At 32.4% G+C, this 19302-nt stretch overlaps 1 protein-coding gene across 11 annotated transcripts in view; it reads right to left on the reverse strand.

The window, feature by feature from the left end:
- The window catches only part of FBXW7 (F-box and WD repeat domain containing 7), a 263842-nt gene that overhangs the window by 23470 nt on the left and 221070 nt on the right, over positions 1-19302 (reverse strand). For 10 of the 11 annotated variants that reach the window (XM_007496236.3, XM_056802766.1, XM_056802769.1 and 7 more), the window contains 3 exons: positions 10811-10893; positions 6992-7133; positions 408-542 (listed from right to left, as the gene is read on the reverse strand). In XM_007496236.3, the coding sequence (XP_007496298.2) occupies positions 408-542; positions 6992-7133; positions 10811-10893 (360 nt within the window). Of the gene's footprint in view, positions 1-407; positions 543-6991; positions 7134-10810; positions 10894-13375; positions 13927-19302 lie in introns of those variants that run through there. The other variant, XM_003341412.4, reaches the window with a different exon arrangement.

Consider the following 19302-nt stretch of genomic DNA (forward strand, 5'->3'; position numbering starts at 1 on the left):
CAGAAAATATGACTTATGGTAAAGAAATACCTGGCAACTAAATTTTTTAAAAAGGATCATAAATCGATAAGTTCAGAAGAAATTTTTAAAAGTCCAGGTATCTAGGGGGGAAATAGTCTTGATGAAACATTAAACATAACAGAACTCACTAGAGTTTCCCCTTCTACATGGGACATATCTCAGTAGTAGGAAGAAGCCTCTCAGCTCATAAGAATATATTAATCTGAGAATTACATTATTAAGCCAAGGCAGTTTTGTTCACTTACAGCCCTCTTTAACACCAATTAACTGTGTTAAACTGTCAATACTGAATACCATAATTAGCATGGAAGTGTGTGAAGGTAGTAGATGATAACTTTATATAGTTAAACAGCACCCAGTGCCCAACATGAATAGATAATCCTCACCTCTTTGGGGAGCAACGAAATGAAGTCTCGCTGAAACTGAGGTTCTATTACTTGCATCATATGCTTAACTTGTGTTGGTTCACAACTATCAATAAGTTCATCTAAAGCAAGCAGTTTCTCTGGTCCACTCCAGCTCTGTTAAACAGAAAATAGCTTTAGCATTAATATTATTTCAACATATGCTCTAAAGGGTAATTTAAATCTAAAACCTGAGGTGGGTTTCTAAACCAAGAAAACAGAAATTAAAATGATGAAATTCTTTGGAATTTAGGTTTTAAAAGGTGTGCCATCCTTTTAAAAATCCAAATCATTATATGACTCTTATTGACCAAATTAATTTATTTTGCACATGACAAGTAATTGTATTGTAATTGAACATAAGTAGAATAAAACTATAATTTAAGTTAGAGTAGCTTAAAACATTTGCAAAATTTCTGGATTATGAACAAAGAAATTTTTGTAAGATTATCTTTTTTCTCTCACAAATTTAATTTATAAAGTCACAATCTCAAATCACAGACAGAAATTTCATTCAGAATGGCAATTCCATCTCACCAAAGCTTACTTCATAAAATGCTTTAATTATGGTTGAAAATAATTTATTATATTATTATGGTTAAATGTTCATCTGTAACCAGAATCCTGGCTATAAACCAAAATTTCTATTCTGTAAACATCAATTTACAAAACTGAGTAAATAGGGAATTTTGATTGGTAATTTTCCTTTCTCTATATTCTTTCTAATTGGCGCCATAAAATAGAATGTTTTTAATATGGCACTCAATGAGAGTATAGCAGATTAGCAACATCATTTGCAGAAAAATTAATAACTGAACATACTGCACATTTGACAAGTGTGTATTCCACAAACTCAAAGGCTTTTGATTTGTTATTCCAAAACAACTTCAACTAAAATCCCACAAACAATAGAAAATGGTAGCTGATTTAGTTGTAAAATTAGAGCATGAATAAAAGAGCAAAAAAAAAATTGACATGAAATGAGATGTCACAATACTGGAAACCAACGCATAATCATATATTAAACCTATCAGTTCCTTTATAATGGCATACAACAACACATAAAAGGACATCAGGGGATTGTGAAAAGATCAAACTTTGAACCCCAAACTACTGCTTTAAAATGAAGACCAAGCTCATGAGGCTCTTCATGTATTTCATCAGCTTAAGTGGTTTTGTTTTGCATGAACATGCTATCTTTTCTTGAAGTATCATTTAAAAATTTGGATCAATTAAAGTATTACACTCATGTTTGAGAATTAATAAAGTGAAGTCAACAAACTAATGTCGGACAAGTCAGGGTCAGAGCTAGATACCAAAAATTAATTCTCTGCATAGCTTCTGATTCAAACAGGTAACTTGATGTCAGAAGTAAGTGATATTGTACTGGAGATAAAACCAAATTGAAGTTACAATGTAGCTAATTCAAATACTGATGGTAGGATTTTAAGTCAAGACTTTGGAAAATTTCTACTTATCTACCTTTTTTAGCACCAATGTACATAATAAACCCCCTCTATACCTATAAGTACATTTACAATTTGCATATATGCATACATACAGTATATATATCTACAGTCATCTCCACCACCACTTAAAAAGTCAGTTGAATTTTATCTAAGTCAGTTGGCTACCCCATCAGATAAAGGGAGATCATCTCTGTCCATTGGCCCTTGTATAATACGCCATGATTCTCATATTAAGTTAGGAAAGAAGAGAATCCCACCTGTTGAAACAGTAATAAAAATAATAACAATAGATAGGAATTATATACCACTTTAAGGTATACAAAGCATTTTATAAATACTGTCTCATTTGATCCTCACAAAAAACTCGTGGTAAGGTAAGTATAGTTTAAATAGCACCAGTCTTGGTCTTTATAGCCCTGGATTTTAGTCCCTCCTAGGTCACTCACATGGAAACCTTGGGCAAATTAACTTTAATTCTGTATCTCAGCTTCCTCATTTGGAAAATAAGAAGTTAGCTTAAACAACCTCTGAAAAACCTTCACAGACCTAACACAATCTTTTTCACATAACATTGGTCAAATATAGTATTGTCCAAAACAAAAGCCAACCAAATAAGTTTCTTAAAGTTTTTTTCAGTAGGATTTGACTTGGGTATAAATTTGGAAATTATGGATAAACAGTAAGGACCTTTAGAAGGTCAATCATTTGCAGTATGACTCTATAGGAATGATACAACTCTTAGGATTTCCCTTATTACTCATCACACTTCTTGGGTATGATACTGAGGAAGGACTGTGTTTTAGAAGGCTAGCAGAGAATTAGGAAAGGTAGACTATTCTCACACCAAAAAATGAACTACCTTTCTGGAAAGCAATAAAGTGGAGCCCCTGCATATGAAGATTTACTTCAAGAGATAATCCTAGCTCCAAATTTTATATTCAATTATGATTTAGCAGCAATGGAGAAAAAAGCTACAGAGAGAAAAATGAAGATAAGACAGTAAGTGATTGGAAGACTATTTGACAGAGCTATAAACTATGAATTCCAATAACATTGATTAGCTGTGTGACTTTAGGAAGGACATTTAACCTCTCTGAGCATTGCTTTCTTTACTTATAAAAGGAGGGGGAAGAGGCTTGACTAGCTGGATTTCTAAGGTCTCTTTACCTCAAAAATTTCATAATGTTATTTGTTGTTTTTCTTAATGGAGATAATTATCCTTTGGTTTTCTTAAATATGGGAGTACTTCTCTTTTCTACTTTAAGATATTATAGGGGAGAAACAGATACAATTTAAGGGTCAGAAAGTGAAACAAAGCTACAATTTGTGGAGAAAAACTAGGCAACATTTGTCAATTGCAAGTTTAAAAATTCTCTATGAAATTTGTATTTAATTTCACATAATCATGAAATTTCAGTTGGAAGAGACTTGGAGATCAGCATTTATGCCCCCTCCCATCTAAAGATGGACAAGACAGTCTCCATATATAATCTCTCTCTGTCTTGCTTGCTCATGTATTTAGTCCTTCAAACATTCTTTCCAATTTGATTTTTTAGTAATATTGTCTAATTCTAATAGTTAATAAAATGCTTATAATCCTTTCTCTATTAACTTGAAAGTCTTTTAAATTTTAAGTTCTCTGAAGGAAGAAAACTAACATGTAAAATAAGATATCAAAAAATCTTTTTAAATGGCAAGAATGGAGGGGGGAATGCTAAGGAGCATCTATTTTTACTGTTTCGAAGGGTTGACAAGAAATTTGAAAAATATCCTTTAGAACGTTATGTCTTCTATATTGTGGCCTCTTCTGTTTCTACTTCATATTTTCTCTTGAAAACTTGCTTTGAATGTAAGGACAACTCCTCACCCCCTCTTATGTTCAACATATTAAGGAAATACATGCTCTTAAAAGGTAGGCTAGGGGGCAGCTGGGTAGCTCAGTGGATTGAGAACCAGGCCTAGAGATGGGAGGTCCTAGGCTCAATTCTGGCCTCAGACACTTCCCAGCTGTGTGACCCTGGGCAAGTCACTTGACCCCCATTGCCTAGCCCTTACCATTCTTCTGCCTTGGAGCCAATACACAGTATTGACTCCAAGATGGAAGGTAAGGGTTAAAAAAAAAAGAACAAAAAAAGATAGGCTACTCATGAATCCAGAGTGAGTGATAATAAAAGGATTACATAGTGAGGTACTAGTACACAGGAAACACTAACAGATCTTTGCAAGGTTTCTAATATGCTGAAAAATTTGGGGAGGGTTTATGGGAGGACAAGAGAAAAGACCATACAGATCTGCATGAAGATACAGGTTGTAATTTGTGCTTGTTGGAATTCACACGAATTCATACATCTATGAACATACATAGATAATATGTTCTTGGACAATAATGCAGAAATATCCATAAGCATAAGCTTCCCCAAGTTTAATAAGAACACAAATTAAGAGAGTTAATATTATCTATGTGTTAAACTACTCTGAATCTTTTTTCTTGGGGTGTGGAGAGGAAACATGTGCCACCCAAAGAATATAAAACTATCCAAGAACTAGTTTGGTTGGGAAAAAGGAAGACTTTGGAAAAATAAAAACTCAAACTGCATATAATTTTGTCTTTTGTAACGTGACCTCTTTTTAAAGACTCCAAATGGTATATCATTTATGTGTATATGACTTACAATGAGGGAAGGAATACTCTGTCAGTACAGATGAAGTTGTACCAAAGCTGAGCTATAGGAGCAATAGCAAAACAGTAAGGGGACAAGATCTCCCATTTTGCTAGTTATGTAACAGAAAATTCAATGCCAAGTATGTCCCAGTAGTGTGATCATGAAAATAATGGCATTTTAATTATCTTTTAGCTCTATCACATAGGTCAAAATTTAACTCAAAATATAAGCCTCTTTTTACTATAAAATAAAATCTACTAGTTGGGCATTTAAATAGACCTTTAAGTGATAAGCCTTTAGAAGAGTGATTCATTTTTAGCAGCTTTGGCACCAACACTGCAGATAAAGAGAATGGCAAAACAAAAAGATATGTTGGGTGAGTTGGAGATGTGATGCTTAAAAGGATTAACATTCAACCACTTACTTAGCTAGCCTTTTATTGCTAGTAGATTTGTTATAGAATTTATGTGAAAAAAAGAATTAGAAAGCAGTGTGCCTTTAGAAGTAAATTGAAATATCATTGTTGCTAACCACAAACAAATTTTGTTCATTGAATCCTGTCCCCATTTGAAACAATGATCAAATTGACCTGTTTATGGACAAATGGTAGCCTACCATTTTAGATTTCATTAGGTAAATATCTTCCTGTCTTGTAAGCAATTCAATTGATCTAAGTCTCAGTTTTACATTTTCTGCCCTTTTATGTACTCTGTTTTAAGAAAGCTAGTGGTAATAGCTCACTCATGGGATTCTTAATAATTAATAAGATGAGAGACACCATCAAAACAAGTAAACACTGTAAAAGATAACATCAGTAAAAACATCCTCTTGTAAAAGTACTACATAGATTGATCAAGAGGAAAAGTAGGATAACGCCAAATAATAGAACCAAACATAACTTTGGTTCTACATCCATAAAACAAAAATAAAATTGGTTAGCTCATTAAAACAAGGAATAAAACTTTGGCCTAGGCTGTCTTCTGATATTGTGGAAACTTGAGATAATTTACTCAAATTAAGAATTTTCTTTTGAGACTGGCTGCAGTGATGACAATTCCAGTCATTACTTGTACTACTAATTTTCAACCATGTTGGTAATGGGGTGCAAGGAAGAAAGCTTGTGCTCATCTTTGAAAACACCATAACTCAAAGAAAGAAAAGTTTAAAAACACATACATATATAAACACTTAAACCCTTGTTGCATTCATCAAAGCTATTATTTAAAATCTTTTAAAATCACTTTCAAAATGAAAATTTGTAAATGTGTTTAGTTTTTACCTCTCATCATGAAGAAATGTCTGTAAAAAAAATAATGGCAATATTGGGATTTTGAGATAAAAATTGAAATCAGAATATTTAATATATATTAAATGTAACAATTACATAAAACACAAAACATGTTTGTCTAACAAATAATGTTATGGGACAATATTAGACATTGAAGGGGATAATAGAAGTAAATATTAGTAAAACTTCAGAAACAATAGAAAAAGAATCAATTTCCATGAAAATGAATCCAGTAATAATTTAGTTCATATTTTACTTACTAATGTTTGATGAATACTACTAGTAAAACACTAATTTTCATCCCTTTAATCTTTAGTTTGTTATCTAAAATAGTATATGATCACTCCTAGCTCAACTAAAATCACTTCTACTAGAAGCAAAAGAATGTGTATAAGTACATATATATGGTTTCAAAACCTACATTGCCACCAGTATGTCTACAAAACAATTAAAAATAGTGCATGTCTTTGTATTTCTGCTTGGATAACACAATTAAGGACGCAGGACAAAATAAAGAGAATTTTTGAAATCTAAAGTTCTCTCTTCAAATAATTAAAGTATATTCTTTGTTAACCTTGTCCTCTGGGCACCACCTTGCCCTTGATTTCTACAACTTCTCGGAATGAAGACATTCATAGGCAATAAGCCCCTATCTGCTTAGGTTGTCTGGTGGTGCATCTGGCTGCAGATCCAAGAAGCACATACCATTTACCTTATTTCAAATGAATATAGTCATGATATTCTCTCCTTAAAAAAAATGTTCAGAATTTGAGATCTGTGGAGGCAGAATAACTAAAAAAAAGCTGAGAGTTTGGCACCTTGGTAAGGTGCACTGACTCCTTTAGGCCACTAGGGGAGCTCAATAAACTCCTACTTCAGTGTAGTACTGGGTAATAAATGAGCATTGATGATGCATCTCAAAATAATTATTGAGGATGGAACAATCTAGCTTTCAAAACAGTAAGACAACACCAGAAACTAAATAAAATGAAAGCATAAAGGGTAAGAAGAGGTTCTGTCAATCTAAAAACAAAAAGTTTTAAATTAATAAATGGCGATGGATAAAAATGACTATTATTCAAAATTTGAAATTAGCCCTTTATAACTGTTAAGCAAAACAATTCAAAGACAATTTAGGTTTGTCACCTGAAACATTTTCAGCCATTCCTGAAGGCCTGTAGGTGGCTGGACAGATGTAATGCGGCGCCTTTGTTGACCTTGGCCATTGGCTGCTCTGAGGTCCCCAAACGTGGTAGGTGTTGCTGAGCATGGCACCAGGCCAGTAGTGCTGCAAAACAAACAGCAAAGTAGGCACAACAAAGAAGAGCTACTTCCCTCCCCCACTCTTAATTTAAGAGTGAGAGTTTCTTAATTCCAAAAGGTGATGATGATGTGGCACATATCATATACTTTAACCATTTATTTGAAAATTCCCCAGAGAGTTAGGGAGAAGTAAAACTCATTTTTCTATTCTTAGAGCTAGTTTCCTCCCTCCCACATAACCACCTGTTACTATCACAAAAATGCAGATCCTTTTAAGAGAATCAAAAAATCTCCCTGGCAAAGCTGCTACTCTAAGTCACCAGTAGGAGATAAGGATACAAATGACATAAAATATTTTGTTGTACTTAGAACCCACATGCCCTACTCTACCAGAGGTTGCTGAAGCACTCAGCCTTTCCTTGTACTGAAAGCTAGTTTAAGTTACTTTTCCAGAAGAGAATTGGGAAAGAGAAATAATCCAAATGTTTATACTTAATAAGGTACATAGTTTGTGAGGACCTAAAACAAAAAAAATTGAAGTAATGTGTCCTGTGGTTTTGAACTTTGTTAAACTATTTCTGAATTTTGCTCTAGATAGCTTCACAATCTTCCCTCACTATTATGAACTAGTCTTCTCTAATTATATATAATATCTGACAGGAATATTTCCTAGTTTAAAAGTTTGTATCATTTTTATGTAGAAGGTATCTAAGAGCAGAGACTGGAAAAATGCAATTTTAAAATACTTTTACAGAGAACATCTAAATATTTTTGTTCAATAAATTTAAGTATTAAGATTATTTTTTAGGAAAACATGAATAATTCCATTTTTTCATTTGTAAAACTAGGTCACTAGACTAGAAGATCTCAAAGGGGACTTTCATAGGTCTAAAAATTATATTCTCCTGCATAGAAATGTCTATTGATAATAGACTGTCTTAATCTTAATTAAAATAGTTTTATTTTTCTAACTAAAGTATACAAAACTTGTTTGAAGTCATAAAAGTCAAGAATGGATGTGATCATTTCACTTCTCCTTTATATTATAAAGACCTTCAATAAAGAGATTTAGAAATACTTTTGCAAGAGCAAGCAAATCATGGTAGTAAAATACATTAAATTTGTTAAATTTTTTGAGCAACTACTACATGGAATACATTGTAAATTCAATTTGATAGGCTACTTGTGAAGGATTCCAAATTTAATCAATGGAAAGTAATGGAATCTCCTTTATTGCAATAGGTGATTATCAATGTTCTGATATAATTGATGAAAATGCCAATTTATGAAAAAATTCTACAACTTCAATTCTCATCAGGTCACATAATGTGTCTTATTCTTTCAACATATTTTACAAAATCTCTTGTCCTTTATTTTAGATCCATTAAGACTATAGAATGAAGATCAACTTGTATGTAGTATTGAACTGTTTTGCTTATTATAAAGTTTTTACTTCCAAATTCCAAAGAGAAGATCCTATTTTCCTTCTCTATTTAAGAAATGAATTAATTTCATTTTTTAAAGTTTGAATGATCTATGCTTATAAGTCATGTATGATATAACAGTATGTGAAAAAGATTTCTTTGCCCATTCCAACATTTTCAAAATGGCAAAAATACATATTGATAACTGGAATATGACCTAAAATTTGAACTTATTCTGTATTTCATCTAATCCTTTTTACTGAGATTATTTTTTAAATGCTAATATCACTTCTACCGTTACATTTTCTTATTCTAAAATGTGGCCCCAAAATAAACAAAAAACTATGAAAGAGTTGCTTTTTTATGGGGGTCACAAAGTCATAAAAGTCCATTTTTCATTTTTGTTTCTGGAATATATTAAGGAAAAAAATGACACATGGTACTAAAACCCCAAAGCTTACTTACATTCCTAGGAAAAAACATGGAGAGACAACTATAAACAAAAGTCAAGAAGTGCAAGTAGATCTTTCTGGTAGACCTTTCTTTAAGACTCATTGACCTCTAAGGTCCCTTCTAATTCTAAATCTATGATTTTATGAATCAGAGTAGAATAAGATACTACTTCTAAGTTCTAGCCTCAGTTTCACCATTTATTAATTGTATGACCATGGGCAAGTCATTTAACCAAAGTTCCCCCTTTTTTCCCCTCACCTGTGAAATAGGCTATAGTAATTGATTTTTTTAAAAATAAAGCACCATAGTATTATTAGACTAAAGAGAGAAAAAACTAACTTTATTCATTTCATTGCCTTTACTAAAATATGGCTAATGAAATATCTGCATGAAAATAAGTTTTCATGATGCTTGGAAAAATTAATTTGGAAATTTTATACATCCCAGCTCATATGTGAATTATCATTGTGAGTAGACAATAGGAATAACACTGAAATCCATAGATATATCTTAATTCTTATTTTGACCATTAAATCAAACTCCCCCAGCTACCTTTCACCAAGGCTGTTCATCAAAATAGGAAAATGAACTGAGAGTTTCATTCCCTTTATCACTTCACACCCTCTGGTGCCCAAAAGCAGTGAAACTATATAAGTGCAGGCAAGCAAAAGAAAGAAAAGAACAGAAGACACAGAAAATCTCCAAATTATTTAGGCAGTACTTGAAGAACTAAGAATGGGTTACAACAAAGTTCTTTCTTTAGAATATATTGTCTTGTACTGTAAACAATCATAATTATACAGACCTATCATACTTTGAACAGAACAATCTGAAATAATGATAGCCTCATAGAACTAAAGACAATTTTATTGTAAGTAGATTTGTGGTAATGGAAGTAACTATGTTAAATGAGAGATGGACATGGGAGAGGGGTCTGATTTTCTATAAGCAGCAACATAAAGCAGAAAAACAATTTCTCCTAAACATCTATCAAAGAAAAAGAGGAATAAACCAATAAGAATCATGGGCCAACTTCCAGCCTGATATTCAGAGAAATTTGAAGACATTTGTAAAATTTAAATTTTAAAGGGAAAGGTACTTTTTTACTTTACTTTTTAAAGGATAGACACAAAATACCAAAAGCTACCTTTAAGTGGCAACTTAACAGATAGTATGCTTAAATTAGGCTAATTAGCATGAGTGGGAAAAGTTTTATAGTGACGTATAAATCCTCAAAAGATGGAATGATTCAGTAAGACACAAGTGAACAATTGTAACTAGTTGTTATGGTAACTATTGGATTGGTATGAAAATGTATGTACTCAAAACATGTAATAACTTCTAAGCAAGTAAAATGTGATTTCTAACAATAATTTCGTGAAATAAACTTTTGGTTAGTAATTATGAGGTTTGTATTACTAGCTTAAAATTGAGCCTTCAGTTTTGCATATATAAATTTTTACTTTAGGATCACCGTTGCTATAGCAACATGATACTCACATTTTGGGATTTCCTTTTCAGAATTTCTTAAGAACAGTGCTTTTAAAATTGTATTCAGTTCACAATTTAGTCTTAAGTGAAAGCATCTATCCATGAAATGCTTTGCTTTATAGGTAGTTGTTGGAACAACACAGAAAATCTTAAATGAGAAACATTATCCCTCCCTTATTAAAAATTTTTAATAATACTAAAATTTGGGAATATAATTTAACTCATCAACAATTTAAAATAAGAGGAAAGCTGTCTTTGATGACAGCACCTGAAAAGAAAATAAGGATATTTATATAAGAATTATGAGCGAGAATTAGTTATTTCATTTAATTACCTTGTATATTCTGAGACTTTGCATGGTTTCTTTCCCAAAGAAAACGACCGGACCTCAGAACCATGGTCCAACTTTCTTTTCATCTACAAGATAAAAATATGTAGATTTAAACAATGTTCCATCTATACTATTTTTAGCTAGTAATACTGAAAATTTTTAAATTTCTACTTTAGTCATAAACTCTTGGAGTTGCAAGTAATCTCAGAGATTATATAGCATCAATGGAATATTAAAAATACATGGGTACAAACAATGTGAGCAGGTGAGTGAGCAATGTGAGTACCGTTAACTAAATAAGTGAAAAAATTATGAAAGCTTTATAGTGTATGTCCATTTAGTCACAAGATGCCCAGTTAAGATTGTTAAGAAATGTGAAAATATCCTTTGAATTTGAACATTTATTTTTTGTTCATATGGTATTACAACTGTTACTGTGTATTTCCCAGTCATCTATTTTCTTTAAGAAAGGTACGTCTTATGATAGCTCATACAGATAAGGGAAAAATTTAAGATGTACCCTTTTTCTCTTGAATTTCACCTGAATTTAAGATTATGGGCTCAATTCAGCCTTTTTTTGTGAAGCTAAATGAACTTTTGAAGCATATCTACAATTTACCATGAGGAAAAGATAAAGTTATGACATCTTATTGTAAATATCATCTGTAATTCAAAAAATTAATAACAAGCAAGATAATATTGAAAGAAAAGAAACATAAAACCAATAAGAAAGCTTTCAGGAAAAGGAATAGAATTCTTTGGGAAAAAAAATCAACTGATGCCTCATTAAGTTTCCATATGCACATATTTACATTTAAAACTAAAATAATCCTGTGCTAACCTAAAATGCCCCAAATCATTAAAGCAAGTGAGAAAATTAGCATCTACATAAAAAGAGTTATGCTGCCCTAAGAGCCAAATACAGTATCCAGGATTTAAGTGGTACATCTTGCTTCATTACACAGCACTATACAAAAAAAATTCTCAGAATTGTTTTTATTATGTTATGTGTTTATTTTCATATCTTTATATCCATTTTTTTTTTGGTAGACTGGAGGAATGTCAAGTTTTGGAACATACTTCAAAATTAGTCATCTGAGTTCATCCAAACTATATATATATATATATTTTTTTTTTTTGAAAACTGAATAGAATAAAATCTGATAGTAGAAATGTAAATGTTTGTTCCCCTATATTTATTCCCTGATTTACTATTGTATTGAAGGTATGGGAAAACCCAATATCCCCTAAAGTGATGGATAGCCTCTTTCATTTCTATGATTAAAAAAAAAAGCAGTTTAACATTGCAGGAACCTTGTTTGCCTGCCTATCGCCTCACATGGGAACATCACAGAACAACATGGTATAACATTAAAACTAAAAAGAATTCTAAGCTCCCAAAACAAACCTGCAGAGAAATGCTAAGGATAATGGGTACCATTTTTTTTAACATCATGTAGGAAAAGCCAATACAAACACAGAGAGTTTATTCCTTGATTCACAACAGCTAACTGGGAAAGACTAGAACTGGTCTCTGCTATCTATGAGAAGTTTCCTTGTTCATTAAATTTGTTTTAAAGTATTTCTTCGAAAAGAAATCATCATTTCTCCTTCTTCAAACAGACTTGCTTTTTAAAGAACTAAAATGAAATAAAATCTGGGACAAAAATATTATTTGATATATATGTCTATATATGCATACCCACACACATTCATGCACCAAAGAGCCAGTTCAGAATGCCTTAAAAAACAAACAAACAAAACAATTACATGGTCTTTGGATAGCTATCTCATTGGTGTCTATTTTCACATTTACTATTGAAAAAACAAACAAACTTGAATATCCATTTTAATTAAGTTGGTGATATTGGCTTTTAGAACTTCTCAGGATCACTCATAAATATTACTGGTGCAATTGCCATTTGACACGCTAAAAACAAACTTTATTCCATCTTAGGGAATCCTCCAATGAACAAATGTCCACTGTAATGCCTTAAGGAAATCCTTATAAAGAACTGTCAGAAAAAAAATAAACCCAGAAATTGAAAGGTCTTTTAGATAACATAGTTTATTGAACACTGACGTTCAAATAAAATCAATTTTTATGTATTTTGGTATATAGATGGATACTAATGAATTTTAAAAGAAATGCAAATCTAATACTCATGTGCTGTAGCAATCCTATACTTCACCACAACCAAGTAAGTGAGGGGAAAAAGCATGTATAAGATGGAAAAAAACATAGGTGTAAGATTCATTAAAAACCAACTAAGGTTAGAGAATTTCCAGGTCAGCATTTAGAGAGCTACATTTCAAAGTCACAACAGATTTTTAGTGATAAATGCTGCTTAAAAACGGTACTACTTATTCAGATTCCCAAATACAAGCTTTTTACAGCTCATGTTCTCTTCCCTATTTGCTTTCAATCACAGCGTAAAACAGAATACCAGGCATCTAGCCACCCACCAAAATTAGAGGATACTGCAGCCATCTCTGATGATACAGATTTTCCTCCTTAGCCAAGCACACACACATACGCACAACACAGGAAGAAAACAGATTACTTACTTTGTAAAAAATCATTTTTAATGTGCCGTAGAACCCCATGTTTTCTGTATTTTTTCCCTTCAGTGATTCTGTGCCCCCGTGTGTCCGGCTGCTTGGCAGTCTCTGACAATATAAACCTTTTTCAGGTAGGTATGTCACAGACTCTAATGTGGACATGCTCAGGCACGTCAGAAAAGGAAGATTAGGCAGCAGAACCAGCAACAAAACTCCACTGTAAAGGCAAATGCAGCTCAGTATCAAACCGCTTCTCAGGACACACATACATACATGCAGCCCGACTGAAGAGAACTCGAGGGAATAATGAGAGAGAACGGAGAAGATTATTGGAGGAGACTATGCCCTGTCAAAGCCTTGACTGAACAGATTCCTCCCTTAGCAGCAGAGGGATCAGATTACATCTTCCCTCGAACACAGAATGGTGCAGTCCAGGATTCAGCAATGCAGACTGCACATCAATTATATGGTGATCCGCTCCAGGGAGCCCGTAAGCACACAAGGCACTGAACAGAGGGAGGATGTGGGCAGGAAATGAGACAACCCCTTTGCCACTGTCCCCTCCCCAAACTTTTTGTCTCTTATCTTCATATTAAAAGAGCACAGGATTTTAGGAAAGCAAACAGGCAGATGACATTTCACCAATTCTTTCTTTTTACACAACTGAAGCAGCATGTATTTTAGGATAATTTAACAGTAAAACAACCTATTTTTAACTATAATCATACTGTAGGATTGGAGAAGCCTGAGGAAATTGGGTATAGTCATGAATCCCAAGGAGAGAAATAAAATATTATTTGCAGGGTTTGCAATAGAATAAACAGGTCTGGAGGGCATAACACTTGTGACAATTATGTAATACAGATTAGCCTTCTGCTTATGAATTTTGTTGTATGTAATAATGAAGTCAATTAAGAATTTACTGAAAATAGCAGCTCTCCATACTTTTCCATTCTGTTCCTTCCTCCCCAAGAAGAGAGGACAAGAAAACTCAGCCCTCTCTCACATTTACATTACCTAAGTTACCACGAGAATGCTGATGGGTTAGCATATAGAAAAGTTTGGCTGAAAGGTGTTCCCCCATTCCTTTCCTTTGACACACAGTGTTTATTTTGTGGTTTCACTTTTACCAGTTCACATAAAGAGGCACAGGTCTAGTTTCAAAATTATTTTTTTAATTTCTTTAGATTTTCTTATGAGCACATTTTGAATAATGACAAACAGTGAAAGTTTTCAGAAAGGCAAACTTTTCCTTGAGGGCTTATATTGTATATATATGAACAACTCTGGACATTGTAACAATTTTCATCTTATAAGATACTGAACACAACTGGCTTTTAGAGGTGATTAGAAGACTCCTTACATTAAAGGTCCATTATTATATAGTCTAGTTAATTAATTCCTACTGTCTTCATTAATATATATCATTATAACCAGAGTATTGTGCTTTGAAAGTTTCCTCAGAAAAATAAATATTATTGGGGTTTATTATTCTTAAATATTCTCAATTGTAGAAGTAATTAATTTCCTCTAGAAAAAAAAAATTACTTTTTTTAAAGACCACACTAAATCTTTGTTCAGGATAACAACAAATATTTTGCTTGCAAATGTGAAGATTTCAAGACAGTCAATCTCAGTAGGAAATGACTATTAGGACAGAATTAGTACTGCCAGGTGCTTAAACTCAAAACATATATTACCTAATATTTTCTGTGGTACCAACAACACTTTTAATAATTTGTCATTTGCTTTGTTAATACAGTATTTTGAACTACAACAGGTGAAAGCACATAAAACTATGACAATGATAAGAATAAAAACAAGATTCCAAATATAAGTTTGATGAATAATACATAGCATTTCATATTTATACAGTGCCTGAAGAGGTTTTCTTCAGGGAGGTGGGTGGTATTACAGTTATTATTCCCATAATATAGTTGAGTAAACTGTAGTTCAAAGGTTAAATAATTTGCCCAAAGCCACATAGTTTGTCAGTAGTTATCAGAACTTCAACGCAGGTCTTAAATCACAAGTATAATACTCTTTCTACTATACCAGGTTGCCTCTCATGTGATCTTAACTAGAAAATTACATTAACAGAATCAAAGAACATTAAATCATTTCAAGATTACCATTTAAAAATCCCATTGGCTATCAATATATGATATGATAGGAAAAGTTATGATATGATGACATAACACAACAAAAGTTCTTAAGGAGAAATTCAGTGTATGTAGGTATATAGATTCAATAGAAGAAAATCTTCTAAATAAATTTATTTTAAAATTTAAAATCTTTATTTCTAGAAAAAATTAAACTGCTACAAGAATATTCATAAAGTTCTTTTAAGGTTCTCATTATCTACAATTATTAGGATTTTTTGAACTATGAAGCTATTTATGCTATTATTTAAACTTTTGGTCGCATATGCTTTTAATAGAGAAAAGCAATTTTATGATAGATTTTATTGATATCTCTTGTCTTGATAGACATAAAAAAGGAATTTATGGCAATGGTCCATAAAAAGGAAAAAGGAAAAAATGGAAAAGGTAGTCAATCCTTAATAGCATGGTCACCAGAGGATATGGTAAAAAGGAACATTGTAAACTAAATTCCTTGTTCCTGACTGGCCTGACTTTTTTTTTTCATACCACCCTCATACAAGTTGCTGTAGGAACTAATCTAGAATAGGTGAATGGGGAGTTGGTGTCCCAAATGATCATAGGTTATTAGGTAGAACTATCACTAGGATCTTATAACCATGACCATAAAAAATTAAATGAAGTCTTATAGTACACCCACTCTCATCATTTAGAGAACTTTTAAAACTATTCACCTAAAATATTTTAAGCATTTCTTTCAAAATATTTAAGCAGTATTAATCTTCACTATGAATGGTTTGAAAAGTAAAGCCTTCCTATTTGGCACCTATATAAATTTCATATAATCCAAATCAATGTAATTTTTAGTGCCATGGCAAAAAGTCATACTCTAAATCTGAACCATATCACTTGTGTTTTGGAAGTCTCATATAAAATGGGTTGCACTTAAAAAATTTCTAAGTCAGTTTTTGGGGAATCTTTATAATATTTCCACATAGAGACAATGCTATAATGTTATAGATGGTGGATCCTGGACAATCTAAAAAAATTAAAAACAAAAACCAAAACATCTGATGGTACATGTATAAATAAAACAATTCCTGAAGAGTTTCTATGGAAGGAAGCAGCAATCCTACCAAATAGATAAGCCAAAACAGTAGGAGAAAGAAGATGAATCAGTCATGGGACTTAACATCTACCCCTTGCCATTGTTAATCCTAGATCTGAGGTAGAATCTGGTTGACTAGGAAAAGTCAAATCCTAAGCAGGCAAATCAGGAGAGAATAGCTTGAATTCCTGGAGCCAAAGGACAGTTTGGGGGAGGCTGCTCAATGTATAAGAGTAGATTATCTGCATTTGCTAAATTATCTTAAATGATATCAATTTGGTATGAAGCACATATGAGAAAGCCTTTAACATACCTCTGATCAAGTGGATGCCAAAAGTTTTCAGTCAGAGCAATGTTTTATCACTGCAAACTTATCTTCTATGATTTAAAAAAGTTAATTATATAAAAACTTATTGTTCATGTTCTGTATATAGAATTACTGAAATGTAAATAAGTTTGCCAAAGAGGAGAAAGCTACATAGCTACAGGAAAAAAAGTATCATTTATTTTTCATACAAATATTTTTAAGCAGAGTAGCAAAAATCACATCTTCAAATATATTTAGAAATACTCAATTTCACTCATCTAAATATCGATCTAGCTTCTCCTATAATAGTCATAAAAGTTAATTTTTAATTTTTATTTAAAGTCACAAAACTGTCTTGTATATATATTTATTTGGTAGTTTCAATACTAAGAAACTTTCTTGAAAAAACAAGTAGCCATCAACAAAGAGGTCATAAAGTGATGTGGATATTCTAGTACTGGTACAATGCTTATTGTAATACAACTCCACTGTGTTAGGTATATATGGAGAACTAGTGATAAAGAGGACTTTCAACCAGTTGGTTTCTGATGAACTGAAGTGGGGAAATGGGCATAAACAGGAAGGACAATATAAAAGTTCTAAAGATAATTGGAGGCACCACTTCATCATGACATGGCAATGAACTTCTGGGGAAAAATGGCAAAAAATTACCCCTTTAGGCTGCCATTATGTATCCAATAAGGAGAAAAGTAGCTTTTTTTTTTTTCCCTTGAGACTGGTTTGTGTTGGTTTCAAATTGGACACAGTATCAAATAACACTAAACAATGAATGAAAATCCAACAAACCACTTTCCTAGTATTTGAAAGTAGTGTTGGGTGACCCACTGGTGTTTCATAGCCATACTCAACGAGAAAATTATTTTAAGTGATGGCATTCGTAAAAGCAAAGAACTCATTCACCTTTACCATAATAAAATAAGATAACAATGCAAATATTTGGATCTGATAACTACTTTGCTAATTCTGAAACACTTTTGTATCTCATTTTTAAACCTGTAACAGAAAAAAAAAGTCATAACTGTCAACAATCCTTTGGTTTTATTGTCATGACAACCTTTACTCTGCTGTTATAGTGAAGAAACCACATGCTACAATTAGGTTTCAGGCCCTGGGCATTCTCTCTAGATCCAGGAGAGGCCTCTTAAAACTCTAACCCAAGAAGAAAGGAATGTTGGGCATGTAAAGGTCATACCCAATTCTGTGAAGCTTCACTAACCCACTGTCATTAACCTTCTGATTTGCAATTTCATACTGACAGTATTATAAGTGAATTTGGCAAGTTAATGATTCTGTTCAATAACAGTAATCATTAGTTAAAACAATATGTATTATCTATCATTCATTTTTTCACTTGGACAAGAAGGAGGCTGTGTACCTTATCAGATATTTTCCAGGTCAGCTAGGCTTTTTAGTCAGCTAGCTTCATCAGATAAGGGGCAGTTTTTGGAGAGGGGACATCGATTTATTGTAGATAAGAATACAGAATAATATAATCTCTGTAAAATCACCAAACCCTAGATTTCATGTAGAAACATAAAAGAAAATTGTGGATAAAACATGGAAACTATTTTGTTGTTAAATATAGATCTAAGTCTTTCAAAGATTATTTTAAAGGAAAAAGGACTTTTACTGAGGTGGGACTGCTTATTTCATTTATTAGGATATTTCTTCTAACGTTGTAAGTCAAGGCCTATCCATCCTTTGTGATACAAGTCCTCATAATGATCCTGTAAGATTGCTGACTAAAGTTAACAAAGGTTCCACCCAATGTGCTAGAGGTGACAGTGGGGCTTTCTTACTTTCTATTGATAAAGCTAAGATACCAGTAGAACACTTGGGTTGTCCCACTGTGAACTCTTGCTTTGATCATGTGACTAGGCCCTCTTTTTTTACTTATACATTTCCCTGATGACATCCTTTACCTTAGGTCTTCTCAAAAGTTCCTAATTGGTACATGTGGCAACCTGCTCATATTTACCAAGTACCTCTTCATTTCCCTCAGTGTAGTATTCACTTTAAATTCCTCAGACAGCTGGGTGTTCTGTGATAGTTATATAAAACTGGCAAAAATTGGCACTAAAATGATGAACTTTTGTTTCTAGGATAATCTGAGGCTAATGGAATAAGGAAAAAAGAGCAAAGAAAAAAAATTTATTTGGAGGGGAACTTTCAAAGATAATACACACCATTCTCTTCTTCATATTCTACACTCTCACCCTGAGAAAATAAAATATAATACAGACACTTAGATAAATAGCAAATGGAAATAATGGTCTTATAGTCAAAGCCAATTTGGGCTCTGATTTGTTTGGACATATCTTAAAAACATCTCTTTGACTCAATTTCATCCTCTGTAAAATGGGGGGAGGATAGATAATCTTTAAGGTTCCTTTTG

Source organism: Monodelphis domestica, chromosome 6 (genome assembly GCF_027887165.1).
Source record: "Monodelphis domestica isolate mMonDom1 chromosome 6, mMonDom1.pri, whole genome shotgun sequence".
NCBI classification, from domain to species: Eukaryota; Metazoa; Chordata; class Mammalia; order Didelphimorphia; family Didelphidae; genus Monodelphis; species Monodelphis domestica.